General features: G+C 43.6%; 1 protein-coding gene across 1 annotated transcript; it reads right to left on the minus strand.

Annotated features, from left to right (window-relative positions):
* Positions 1–565: 565 nt before the first annotated feature.
* LOC124708028 (rhodanese-like domain-containing protein 7) lies at positions 566–5,526 on the minus strand. Its single transcript, XM_047239718.1, has 5 exons — positions 5,182–5,526; positions 2,353–2,604; positions 1,894–1,992; positions 1,505–1,795; positions 566–1,143 (listed from the first exon to the last, which is right to left on the minus strand). The coding sequence occupies exons 1-5, from the start codon at positions 5,518–5,520 to the stop codon at positions 763–765; spliced, it is 1,362 nt and encodes a 453-aa protein (XP_047095674.1). The 5' UTR covers positions 5,521–5,526; the 3' UTR covers positions 566–762.
* Between the last annotated feature and the right edge of the window lie 9,074 nt (positions 5,527–14,600).

A 14,600-nucleotide genomic window follows, 5' to 3' on the forward strand; every position in this document is an offset into this window, starting at 1 on the left:
CTTCATGTGCGCAAATATTGCTGAAGTGTCACTTCGACGGGGAAAAAAAAGTGAAGTTGTCAGGTGGATCTAGTTTTACCGTTGTCACTTGGAGAAAGTTATGTGAAAATTGAGTTAAATTTTAGTCTCATATGTATTCTTTGATGATGGTTTATTTTCCTGTTCTTGGAGAAAGAACATGTATTTATTGTTGGTGCTATTCGTTGATGATGGATTGTCTTTAGATTTCTATCAATGTTTATGCTTACGAAGTAACAGTTGCACCTAGTTATGATGTTTGCACAATGTTGTTATGTGAGAAATTTTTAAGTAGATGGTTAATGACTTTTCATTATAACCTGACTGAGAGTGGACTTTACAAGTCAGTTCTAGAAACAAGCTCTAATAATCGCAAGTATTAGTTTCTATTGCTTTGGGTTGGATGACCAAGCCAACTGAAGTCTATGGTCCAAAATCGACTCTAATACTCCCTGGTCTGGAGTCTGTACTTTGCTACGCAAATGTTGGAGCCCCTACAGATTATAAGCTTACAACAATCATCAAAGACACAATATACAGCTAGATGGTACAAACATCAGCCCTTCTAGAAAAAAGTTTGAGCTCAACCACTATATGATGTACCTGCTTCTAGATCGAAGACCAAGAAGTAACTCAAAAAAACTTAAAGTATGCAGCCAAACAAAAGCACTCCAAATCCAGAGAATATCTCACATAGTCAATAACAATTAATAATCAAGAAGAATAAACAGTCGCCAATTTAAGTTAAACAGAGCTGGGCGACTGTTTGTTCTCCTCAACTTTGTAAACAGATTCGAGCCTTTTTGGACTTCTGCCTTTATCAGGACCGCCAATAACTCCCCACGTCTCAAACTGCCTTTGCCGAGCCCTTGCCCTTTCTTTCTCCTCCTCAGATTTTGTCGCAAAGCAATATGGACATGATACACCATACTCCCATTTAGGAGACTCCATGTCTTCATCGCTAATTGGTTGCTTACATCCATAGCAAAGTTTGTGGGTTCCTTGAGCTAACCCATGCTCCACTGAAACACGCTTGTCAAAGACAAAGCATTCACCCTCCCACAAGCTTTCAGCTTCTGGGATTTCCTCTAGATACTTCAATATCCCACCCTCTAGATGGTAAACCTGGCACATAAAGAAACCTTCCGTTAGGATCGCAGCTATAAGATGTGTTACTATCTGGAGGAAAAAGTCAGAAATCGTAGGGTATGTGTTAACACTTAGTAAACATATCTGTTGATGCAGTAAACATATATCATATACTATTAGACACTTAACAGAACTTTTCCACTGTATTCACTACATAACGTAGTGCTATTGATGGTAACATACATGGCAAGTGCAACTGTACACAAATGTAATAGTCAACGTTAGGACAAATTCACTTTAGTGGTATAAAAATGTATTTTCAAGTCCATTTGCATACAAAAAAAATTACAGATGAAGAGAATCTTCAGGATAAAATTGAGAAAGCCTCCTTTCATACCTCTTTAAATCCCTTGCTGAGGAGAAAGCTTGATGCCTTCTCACATCTAATACCACCAGTGCAATACATAGCAACACGCGGTAGCTCTTTGGGTTCACTGGAATTCAGATTTTTTCCTGGTCCCTCAGTAACAGTGTCGCCATTTACTGATGATGGACTGTCAGATTCAGCCAACTGGAATTGATTATCAACCCAAGATGGAAATTCTCTAAATGATTTTGTGCATGGATCAACAGCTCTATTAAATTTTCCTATGCGTATCTCGTACATGTTCCTCACATCAATGACAACCTGCCGCATGAACACGGTAAATGCATCAAGCATATGGCATCTAAAATTATATACACACCCCTGGGCAGGACAAAAATCTGAGATTAATAAGGACTCACAGTGTCTGGATCGCTTATCAATGCATTCCAGTCTTTAGGCTTTATATACTTGCCAACTGTTTTCGTTGGCATCACATCTGGGTCCCCAAAACTCACTATCTGAAAAGTAATCAACAAAATATAAAAATCTGCACCGCTATATAGTAAATACTCCCTCCATCCCAAAATATAACACACGCTATTTTTTGCACGGTCTTTGATGCACAATTTTGACCACTAAGATATACGAACTTATATGGTTTCAAAAGGTATAAATGGCATTGTTGCATTCGTCTTGCAAATCTCTTTCATTTCATATATATTTATACAAATTCTGTGGACATATATAAGTACAAATCATAGAAAAAGTTATAAGCTCCTGAACAGCAAAATTTAAGTGCACCTTATATTTTGGGACAGAGGGAGTACCTCGTTATTTAACTAAACAACGATTAATGCTATGTAAGCAAACTAACCGACCTCCTTTTTCAATTTCACACGGACATGATCCCATCGGAATGGTGCATCTTCCCCAGCACCAACAGGAGAATGGCTGGTATGTCCATGATGGATAGCCTCATCTTCTGGAGTAACAGGTGACTGGATCATTCTCAATCCTTTTAACCGATCGTCCGCTTGAATAAAGTTCAAAACTTTCTCCACAGCTTCTGGTATTCCACATAGACTACCATTGATTCCCTCTGGTGCAAGAATAATGCCACCTGAAACACGCTGAACATCATCAGCCAACTAACCATGTGAGAACCCAGTTTCGCAGAAAAAATAGGATATATTTGTAATTTGACTAATTTCTAAGAGAAGAACCAAGAATACAACCAATAAATGATCCCAGAGAAAGGAATCAAATCTACCAGATCATCTATCAATTGGGAAATATTTACCTATGCATATCACTAATGTTCTAGTAAGCTAAACTTTATCTAGTATATTGTATAAATCAAGTAACATAATTTAACATAATAATGCAAAAAAAAACAGTAGGAACTACCAAAGGTTAAATAAAATAAATATACAGAAGGTTAGCAGTTAACAATAGATCCCAGAGAATGAATGAATACTTTAGTGTAATAAGCAGCAAGAACTACAAATGAGCTAAGATCGTAACAAAATAATAAAGAGTTAAATGAGAATTCCCATAAACAAATCTGTCAAAACAATATACTGTGCTTTCTTTGTTACGAGCTAGGGTAACATTTTCACATAGGTATCCACGCATTTGGGTATGCCATATCTATGTGCATACTGCAACAGATATTTTACAACAAAAAATAAATTTGTTACATATATTTTTAAACACAATTAATACAATGCAGTATCTAGCTGGAGTTTTTATACATATCACATATGCAATATACAAGCCTTTGCATATGTAAGGAACTTGTGATTTTTCAGTTCACGGACAGGACTAAGCTCTATGGTGTATGCTGAAATATACTACCCACCCTTCTCCAGTCAGTTCAGACTTTTGAGCACGCAGGCTGGTGCATGCAATTCAATATGGTACCAAAACAAAGAGGTCTCGAGTTCAATACCCGGCCAACGCACTCTTCATAAAAATAGTTGTGGCCTACAACGATCCCACGTCTACAGCCTAGAGGAGGAGGGAGTGCTGAAATATTTAGCCAGCCCTTCTCCATCAGAGCATCTCCACCGGCGCCCCCCAAATAGTCGCCGGCAGAGGCACCGGCACTTCCGTATGGGGGACGCCGGCACTGCATCCTCTATTTGGGGGAGCTGTTCCCACACTGGAGCCCCCGATGGGAGTTTTTTACATAAACTAAATATTTATACTTGTAGTTTCATTTTAATGTCATTCAGGATCGAGGATTGAATAATACTTTCGGGCAAATCCGAGTAAAACATTATTCACTCCTCGACCCCGGATGACATGTGAAACCTGCTTCATCTCTAGCCTACTACCTACTGGCCACCCGGCTCTATGGAGGTGGACGATCGCCCGGTGCTCTCTCCGCCGTCGATCCCCTGCTGCTCTCTCCGCCACGAACGTCAAGTAGGCGGCTCTATCCGTGGCCACCGCCTCCTGACGCAGCTGCTGCTCCAGCTCCTCCCGCCGCCGACGGTGATCCAACTCCTGCCTCTGTAGCCGGAGCTGCATCTCCGCCAAACACCGCCACTCGTAGACTTCATCCTAACGTTGCGTCTCCTCCCACATTCAACCGCCGCAGGGCAAGCTCCTCTCACCCCTAATGCTGGCGCCCCTCCCACCGGCGCTGTATCCCCGCCTCCCGCCGCCGCCGCGCCTCCTGGCGCTCCAGCCGCTCCGCCTCCTCCCGCTGCCGCCGCTCCGCCTCCTCCCGCTGCCTCCGCTCCGCCTCCCGTCGCGCCTCCTCGCGCTCCCGCCGCTCCGCCTCCCGTCGCGCCTCCTCGCGCTCCCGCCGCTCCGCCTCCTGGCCCTGCCAGTCGTCCGCGACATAGGCATCTACGGTCGCCGCTAGTGCCAACTCCTCCAGGCCTCGTACTCTGCGAGCTGCGGGTCCGCCTCCACGACTTCTACGGCCACCTCTAGCGCCGCCTCGTCCCACAAATCGAACATTGTGCTATTTTCTAGGGGTTTTGCACCAATGAGGCGGGGGAGGAGGGATAATATAGACCACCAGCGAGGCGGGAAACCTCCCGCGCGGTGTCGTGGCGGGAGAATTTCCCGCGCAGCGTCGTGGCGGGAGAGTTTCCGGCCCGGCATCGTGGCGGTAAAATATCCCGCGCGGCGCCCTGGAGTCACTGACAAGCGGTTCCCACGCCCAAAATTTTCCGCCTCGCGAGGCGCCGGCGCGCCCGATTCGCGCCCTTGGCCAAGGGGCTGGCACGGGGTTGCCGGCGCTTCTATTGGGCCCAGGAAAGCACCGACGCCGTTTGGGGCGCGCCGGTGTGAGCCCATTTTCGCTCCCGGCCCCCAAATCGCTATCGGGGCCGCTATGGGGCGCACGGTGAAGATGCTCTCGGTACATAACACAAAAATCTAATTCAGAACATTACTCCCGAGGTGATTGCATCACTCTAATAAATCCAACATAGAAAGGAACTTTATTTCTGTCTGAAAAAAGGAACTTTATGCAGTATGAGCAGATCTGTGGAATGATGCCACCACGATTTCCACAAAGTGCTTATCTAGCCCCTATCCTTGTCATTTGTCTAGTCTTGCTTGCTAAGATGAATCGAAGTTTTGCAACATTGTCCGCCAGTTCATTTCTTATAACGGAATAGGTCACAACCAATGGCAATCGATGCAAAAGTGATAAAACTCCAAAGATGACATCTGTGTGCGCTCACCAGCTCCTCGCAGAGCTCCTTAAGCGGCCGCCGAAAGTCGGCATGGTCGGGGAAGTCCGCAAATCTGTAGAAAGACACCACCACTAGGGCCGGCACCTCAGCTTTTACGCCTCCATCTCCCGCGACGACCGCGAAACTCCTTCCGTGCGGCGGCAGGGGAGCGAGCGGGGGCCTTTCCCCCAGCGGCATGAGGCGGATGCGACGGCGAGGGCTAGCAGGGCTAGGGACAGAGGGCTCGAGGATTAGAGAGTTGACAGAGGGTAATAGGTGGTGGGCGGCGGCACTCGCTACGGCCGTGGCGGCGCGGCGGGCGACGGAGAGTGGTGGGGAGGGCAGCATCCGGGCTTTCGGGTTCGGGTCAGAAGTAGCACACAGTAGTAGCCTTAGCGGATTATGATGTTTTTTTTAACAGACAACGGCCTCGAGAGGCTGACCCGGACTTTTGGCTCTCGGGTGCAGGCGCACCCTATATACTCCAAAAAATGTAGTAATTTCAAATAAAGTTAAAAAAAATTGAATCCTTTTGGAAATCAAAGATAATCAAGTATTGTACTCGTATAAATTTGTTTGGTCAAGAAATATTTCACATTGACTTCAGGCAAGAAAAAAACAAATCTATGACGAATATAGCGTGAATAGTACTTTAATATAGGACCTCCAAGTCTATTTTTTTCACCCAGGAAACAAGAGAAGTTATTCCATGGTGAATCTTTCGTATACGAGTACAATACATGATCATCTTTGATTCCCAAAAAGATTTGAATTTTTTTGACCTTTTTCTGAATTACTAATTTTTTTTTAATATAGGGTGCGCTTGCTCCCAGGTTCACCCATGCAATTTCCCTCGAGAGGCCCACAAGCTTCGTTGAAATGAGGCAGGTACACAATTACAAGGAGACCCTCTAGTTTCTATTGCTATGAAAATCTACTATTTGAAGATAAGGTCAACTTTGCAAAAAGGGAAAATTTGTTAAGGACACCGTTATTTTCTGGCATTTCTTTGAAACACACCGCTCGATTATGTCTTTGCCAGGTACCATTACAATTTTGTGACACATTTGCCAGAACATACCACCAGCCTAAAATCGAAAAGTTTTGCACCTTTTTTGTGATGACTGGTTTTGAAGACAAAGTGTAAAGCTTTCCTTTTTTAGCCAGGTGGTGTGTTCTGGCAAATGTGCCACATAATTGTAATGGTACCTGGCAAAGACCCAATCGAGCGGTGTGTTTCAGCAAACGCCAAAAAATAACGGTGTCATGTGGCAAATTTTCCCTTGCAAAAAAGATCCTAGCACAAAAAAACTCTAAGCAATTAGGTGCTTGCGTCCCTTCTCCGTCGCTCGCCGGCAACCTCAAGGCGCAAGCCGTCGAGGTCCGAGAGGAAGGTGCTCGTGGTGCTCTCTTTGCCGATGCAGAACCAAATTCGCGGGCCTTCTCCACACCTTTGGGGACGAACCACTAGGGGCGTCGCGATGGAGAGCTCTGACGCTTGGCAGACAAGAACAACCTTCCGATGGAGGTTAAACTCCTGGAAGAGAGCCGCCATTCGGCCATAGGGTAGAGGAGTAAGGCAGAATCGTCAGCTTCGGTCCCTTGATGATGAACTTTCTGAGAGTGCTTTGGAAGATTGCCGTAGTCTCCATGGTTGCCTGATCCATAGATCTGCAAAAAGATAGCAACATTTCGGCGCTTCTTTTCTTGACGACCACCTCGATAGCAAGAGAAAAGAAGCAAAACGATCTCGTCGCCTCGATGTGGAGATCCCAAATCGAGCTTTATTGAGGGGGATTTAGATGCAGTGTCACCGCCCTCCTCCATTTCCTTTCACCGGAGCACCATGAGCAGCCACACCACCACCAGACGCCACCAGAAGTAGCTCGAACACCTCAGTGAAGAAATCCCCAACGGCATCTCACCAGTCTCCACATCGGTAAAACCTAGATCTAAAACAGGAGGAACCCTAACCCTACTGCTATACAAAGGAGGCTGACCTCCTCCCCCATCGTTTCCGGCTGATAGAGCCGCCGGAGAGGAAGGGGAGGAGGTTGAGACGGGTGGTGGAGAGAGAAGAGGGAGAAAATCCAATCATGCACCGGATTATGATGTTCAGTTTTTTTAAAGGGGAGATTGTCATGTTTAGGGCATGTTTGATTTTTCATAATAGTTGTTTGATTTGTAGGATTTATTTCCATAGAATTTTTTCCTAAGAAATCCTTTGCACTAGATTTTATAGGAAATCTAACATCTATGCATAGCTCTTTTTTAGAATCTTTACTATTGTGATAGAAACAATTAAACTTTGGTTCATACGAATTCCTATAACATATAGCAAGCATGCCACCTATGTTTCCTATATTTTCTCTATCTTGCGAATCAAATAAGTGCTATTTATTTAGTATTGTTCCATACTAGGCTTTTTTTTTTTTTTTTGAAAGGAATACGGTAGGGGAAGCCCCTACAGTGATTTTGTTTTTTAAATAATAAGAACCCAAATTCGCATCCCTGAGGACTTGAACCTGGGTGGCTGGGTTGTACATCCACTTCCCTAACCAAGTGAGCTAGGCTCACTTCTTCATACTAGGCTTTTGGGTTCCATTGTTGTCACATCCTCGCACCTGAACTGGGCTCATGCCTAAGATGACATTCCCAAAAACACAAAGAATTAGAGAGTAGAAAAATCTTGTTGCAAGAATATCAAAATTCTATCCCGGTCCCACTTATTTGTATGTTGCACGTATGAAAAAACACAAAGAATTATAGAATAGAAAAATCTTGTTGTGAGAATATCAAAATTCTATCTAGGTCCCACTTATTTGTATGTTGTGCGTTTCGTTGGCTGGACTTTTTTTCTTCATGTTTGGTCACCTGCATCTATATATATATATATATATATAGGATAAATACTTCCTACTCCTGGGTGTAACTACACCCACGTCTCATATACTACCATACGGAAGTATATAACATACTTTATTGGTTTGAGTATGTTCGTACACTATATCTAAGATACTCCATACCAACTTTGGTGGAAAAAAATTAAATACACCCATAGTTTGCACTATATATACAAAATACATGCATATTTATACGTAAAAAAATAGTGTACGTAAAAAAGTGTACATACTACCTACAAAGTAGTATATATACTACCAAAATATTCTTATATACTTCATACTACATGTATATACTCTTCGGTATGATAGATACTACCTAGATTGTGTGAAACACACGTGGGGTATATATATATATATATATATATATATATAAATTTATCTCATATCACCACACTTACCACAACTTTGTCAGTGACATCAATATTAAAAACTTACAACATGACAGTTGCGTGGAACAACAAAATGAAGCTAGTGGTCAAAGATAACTTTAAAAGGTCAACCATATGCGATGAATTTAACGAAGTTCGTCTAGGATAATTCCAAAATTGAACATATTATTAAAGGAGTTGCAGTTAATGAAACTTGAAATCAATTGTTTTGATGGAATCACATCATCGGTTCACTTCTTTTTTGTGTAGACCTCATCATGAAAACGGTGGAGTGATAAAGTATACAATCAAGAGGCGAGAGAAGTTGAAAGAAACTAGTTCAGTGTAACACACGAATATGATATATTAGGGATTTATTCGTCTATAACCATCAAAACATAAAACTTACAACATGAAAGTTGTGTGAAACAATGAAGCTAATCCTCAAAATAAATTTTAAATAGTCATCTGTGTGCAAAAGAATTGACATAATTCATCTAAAGAACTCCAAGCATAAGCACAAAATTGAATAATAACATTCAGTGAGCCTAGGAACCAATCCCGAAACTCGAACTACTTCATCCATGTGCATATTTTTCGTGTAGTGCCTATCTCGAATCGAAACATCATCATGTTACTCAAAAGCGATTAGGTAAAGAAGATCATGAAAGGTGGGCAGCGTGCAAACATCTCCGCACAAGCCACATTTAGAGCTACCACCTTGAAAGCCGCGTTCCCTTTTCGGCCCATTGGAGCCTACATGAAGAGAAACCGCCGATTCGAGCGTTCCTCGATGTGCAGATTGTGGAGTGATTTCAGGATCGCGCAGACCACTTTCTCCATGCAGCCTAGTTAATCAATCAGTGAATTCATCCATGCTCGAGATCGACACCCGAGACACCCACCTTGACGCCAACATCTCGTGGGCATGCAATGCTTTTTTGGAGCTCGATGTCCTTGCAATAATCTTAAGGGGTGGCACCATACAACTTTGATCGAGCCAGTCTGAGTCACTTCCATCCGTGTCGATACCTTTGTCATTCCACCTCCTTGAGGCCCCATCATTGCTCCTTCACAAACGCACTGGCGGAGCTTAGTTAGGGCAAACCCGGGCCATGGCCCGCCCAGCCCAGGAGCAAAATTATGTTCTATACCTATGCCACATGTGTAAAGCCCACAACTAAGCAGCCCAGTTCACATGAGAGGCGGACAGGTCGTGATTCAGTTCGTTGCTTGGGTGTTTCTGTTCGTCAGTGGCGCGTCCCGATTCCCCATCCATGGCGCCACTGGCGGCGACAGTCCAGTCCAGCAGCGACGACAAGCCAGCAAGGAAGCCCAAGCGGACAGGCCCCAACCCTAATCGGCTAAGCCAAAGGCAGCAGGCGCAGGCCGGCAGGGTCTCCTCCATGGCATGCAGCAGCGGCAATCCAGTCCACCACAAGGTGTCCTCCATCTTCTCCAATTTTCTTGCTGCAATCCCACACGCCACGGCTGCTCCAATTTTTGCACGGCAAGATGCATAGCACAACCGCACAAGTGACCCTGCTGGTAATGCACTTGCCCAAATCTCATTTGCTTAATTCTCTTTCAAAACCAATTTTCCTATAGACATTTTTTTTTTGATAAAGGAGCAGAGCTCCAGCCTCTGCATCAATAGATGCACACGGCTTGCTTTATTAAAAACGAAGCATCAAGTCACAACATATCCAAAATCACTTATTACAATCACGGAAAAGCTAGGGTCGATACATGAATCAACCAGCTGAAGATATGGCAAATAGAAAAACTATGCATTTGCAACCTATTAAGATGCCGCCACCCAGTAGTCTGGAAAAAGAAGTCCTGAGCAACCGCTAACATCCGGTTGCATCCAATAACCATAGCCTCCCGTTGTTCCACTGGGAGAAGGTAAACCCATTGCTGAATTGAATGAGTAGCTCGCCGGATAGCCTGCAAAAAATTTGTTCCAGATTGTTTATTAAAGATAATATCATTTCTAGTTCTCCATATAGCCCAACATAAGGCTGAAACACCAATCCGAATTTTCAATTTATCGTCTTTCCTCACCCCATTCAACCATCTACCAAACATATTAGTAATATTAGCTGGCGGAGGAATATTATAAGTAAGGTACATCATTCGCCACACTATCTTCGCAAAAGGGCATTGAATAAACAAATTGTTGTCTGAAGTTATTGTTTAATAGTTTTGTAATTGGTAATATGAATAATTCATTCCAATTGTTGTCTAAAAATTGATGCGACATTGGGATTAGGCTGGCAGGTTAAATGAGAAAATGAATCTTTTATGCTCCTATGCTTTGTTGTCTTGGAGAAATTCATGTACTAGTTCTACCCTGATTTCTAGGAACAAATCTTAGTATGCTCCTATGCTTTGTTGTCTTGGAGAAATTCATGTATGACCTGCTGAACCAAAAGGTAGCCTTGGGAAATTCATGTATGTTTGAATTCTAATGTATAGTTTTGGAGGAATTCCTTGTGTCAGCTTTGGTTTGGCCCGCCCAAGTTTTTCGTTCAAGCTCCGCCACTGCACAAACGCAAAGAGTGATACCTCCTTTCGACCAACTTTTAATGGACCATGTTGCATTATGAGGGTACGGTCCCATCCATGTCGCAACACCGACTGCCAATACCATCTTCTCCACCTTCCTGTTGATGGTCACCCCATCACCAAAAAAATGGGCTTTGTGTTTCCTCTGTACTAGAGACCCCACTTTGCCATGCCTCCACCAAACCTAGCAATGCTCCAATCTTATCTGGTCCTCTTGGAGAAGCTCGACACCAACGCATATGTTGAGAAGATTCAAAGTCCCAAAGCCCTGGAGGCGAGCAGAGAGAAATACATTGCAGGAAGGTCATATTCCAATTGACCATTGCAAGAGCCACATCAAAACAAGTGAATGGTCGGCAGGAACAACCACGAGAAAGAGAAGTTGACACTCACATTCTATGAGGTTATCTCACGAGGTCCTTAGATGAGGAACAAAGGCGTTCACTCTCACGACAAGTGCCACCACCATCGTGGGAGGCAAAGGCAATATTTCAATCCCTTGCCATGTATACTAGATCATGGAAGCTCACGATGTCACGCCCGTCCATTTCGAAAAAGAATAACATAAGGTATATATAAAAAATTGGCCAGTTCAAATATTGGAGAAATATGGGCAATATATGAGTGATGCGGATCCTATAGAAAAAATCTATATTCTACATTCTAGTCTAACGTGGAAAGATTTTGCAAGCGTCAATTAAAAAGGATCATATTGATGCTACACACAACTTGTAATATGGGCAATATATGAGTCATGGGGATCCTATAGAAAAATTCTACATTCTACATTCTAGTCTATCATGGAAAGATTTTACGAAGTGTCACTCGAAAAATAAAAGATTTTACAAGGGGAAGTTAAAAAGGATCACATTGATGTTACACACAGCTTCCTATGGTGTTCAGAACTTTTGCCAAAAACTGAGGATACCATTCAGTCAAAGACCCTGGGGACTAATTTTTTTTTTTCGAGAGCACGCGAAAAGCGTGCCTTATCTTTATAGAAGAAGAAGCATAACAAGTACAAGAGAGCACTCCAGTGCTACGACACACGCACGCACTCCACGCTCCGCCTAGGCCTACTCTCTCGCTAGACTTGGCCTCCCTCCTCTCTTCGCTCTCTCCCAAAGAAGAAACGCCTCTCTAATCTCCCCTAACATTTGATCTACCGTTTTCTGCTCCCTCACATTTCCAAAAGCTCTAGCGTTCCTTTGCTTCCAGTAGCGTCCATGCTGTGCTAATGACCATCGAGTCGAAACGCTTCCTGTCGATCCTCCGCACTCGTTTGCGGGCCTCCGATCCACCAACGCTCGCAAATTCCCTGTGTACCCTGGATCCGCTATCCGAAGGTTCGCTCTTCGTAAGACCTTGCACCACACCTGTCTTGCATAGGGGCAAAAGACTAGGATGTGATCGACGTTGTCCTCCTCCTGCAAACAGGTATAGCACGCGTCCGGGTGCTCCTGGAGCCCATGTCTCGCACTCCTGTCTGAAGTCCAAAGTCTATACTTCAGAGCCAGCCAAGCACACATCTTGCACTTCATGGGAGAGAAGGAGCCCCACACCGGCTCGCTCATACTCCACCGGATACTCCCATGACAGAGCATCTTATAGGTGCCCTTCGCCGTATACACTCCCGACTCCACCCCTTTCCAAGTGATGCGGTCTGGCCTCGTATCATCTCTCTCCACCGTCTCCACGGCCTCCCACAGGGTCAGGCATTGCCTCCATAACTCAGCAGTCATCTCCCCCTGTATGTCATCGATCCACCCATCCTCGTGTAGCGCTTCCGCCACTAGACGGGACTGACTTGAGGTCCTAGATTCCTGCTACTCCACGGCCTTCTAAAATGCTTGGTTGCCTTGTAAGTTTTTTTCTCTCGCTTGCTCCATGTAGGCCTGATTACCATAGTACAACTGAAAACAAAACAAAACAAAAAAATCAAGTGGCTATTCCAGAACAGGGCTCCACTGGTTTGACTAAACAAGTACAACCAAAGAGATCTATATGATGAACATATAGCAGCTGATAATTTACACACAAAAATCCGAAATCTAGCAAGAATTGGACACGTGCAGAGACAGATGTTTCTACATGAATATGGTACAGTACCAAGTTACCAACACCACCATTTCCAACCCAAAGACATACACACACACTTTGTAAGGTGTCAGTATCAACTGAAGACAAGTTTGCTGCTAGCTAGGTTTCAGAAAGCAAAAAAGAATTAAACACAAACAACATTACTCTGTAAAATGTAAAAGGAACAATTGAAAGATAGCTCCTCTAGTATTTTGCTCTCGCCAAAATAGCAATTTACAGGAAGATAAGCCAACTCGTCTTCAGTATACATAAATTCAGTTCTAACAGTAGTCAGATTATGTTGTAAGCCAATTTGAAGGCTGAAACCAAAGAACAACATCAGATATTCAGATGAACCCTTATTTTTACCCATGATTGAGATTACTTTCGCAAATAAACATGTCAAAACATGAACGACACTACCTTGGTGTCATGTTCGAGGCAGCAGTTATATGATATTCCAATATCTTATGCAGCTTCCTAAGCTAATCTGGGGGTTGATCAACGTTCTGTCAGAGTTAGACCAGCTCTCATGTGTGTTAGACCATCTCTCAAGTATGCCCCTAAAGCATCTTCAGGTTTGCCAACACCAACAGGAACCAATCCACCAACATATTGAAAACCTAAAACATAAAAATCCAAACTAATAACAGAGGTGTGATCGTTGATTTACCCTGATTGTTGCGAGGAGAGTAGACTGGATCTGACGCTTGACCTGCATCAACTTCCCATGGAGGCATGAACTTTGGAGCACCATGAAGCAGGAAGTATACACGCCCAGCCCTTCGCTGCAGCCTAAACAAGAGAATACAAAGGCAAATGGATCGAAACCAATCAGATTGGGAAGAAAGATCGAGTTGAGAGGAACTTTAGAAGGGGAATCGAATGGCCGCTGCACCTTCAAGCCATCACGCATAATCCTGCCCCAGTAGAGTAATTCGAAAATTCCTGAAACGACAAAATCATGTAATCTGCCTTAGTGGTAACGCTGTAACACAGCGACGAGAACTTCAGGAACCACTGTTGCCGAAGGGGCGGAGGGTGAAGGCAGATGGAAGAAAGAAAGGATGCCGCGGGCATACACCATATACGGACTTGGCAGGAAGTAAGGGCATGTACAATGCAAATGGTAGGGAAGTCGTACCTTCTCTTAGTAGTCCAGGTCATCTAGAGAAGACGATAAATATTAGAGGTATAATGCATTATCTCTTATTGTTATCCCTTACAATAAATATGAATTAATTATTTTTAATAGGAAATTACGTGTCTAAGAAAAGACAAGTCGTACAATAGAGAAAAAATAATCTTCTCTTATTTTATAAGAGATCATCCTTAGTTAAGGGAAGACAACCTTCTCTTTCTTTCTTCTTTCTCCTCCAACTAAGCAAAAAATCCCACGTGACAAGCGTAAGGAAAGACTGACGTCACCTCAGTGTACATGCCCTTAGGGCATGTACAATGCTAGAGAAGGCACGCCTTCCCTTATACCGCCACATCATCTAGAGAT

The sequence above is a fragment of the Lolium rigidum genome, chromosome 4, assembly GCF_022539505.1.
Source record: "Lolium rigidum isolate FL_2022 chromosome 4, APGP_CSIRO_Lrig_0.1, whole genome shotgun sequence".
NCBI lineage: Eukaryota > Viridiplantae > Streptophyta > Magnoliopsida > Poales > Poaceae > Lolium > Lolium rigidum.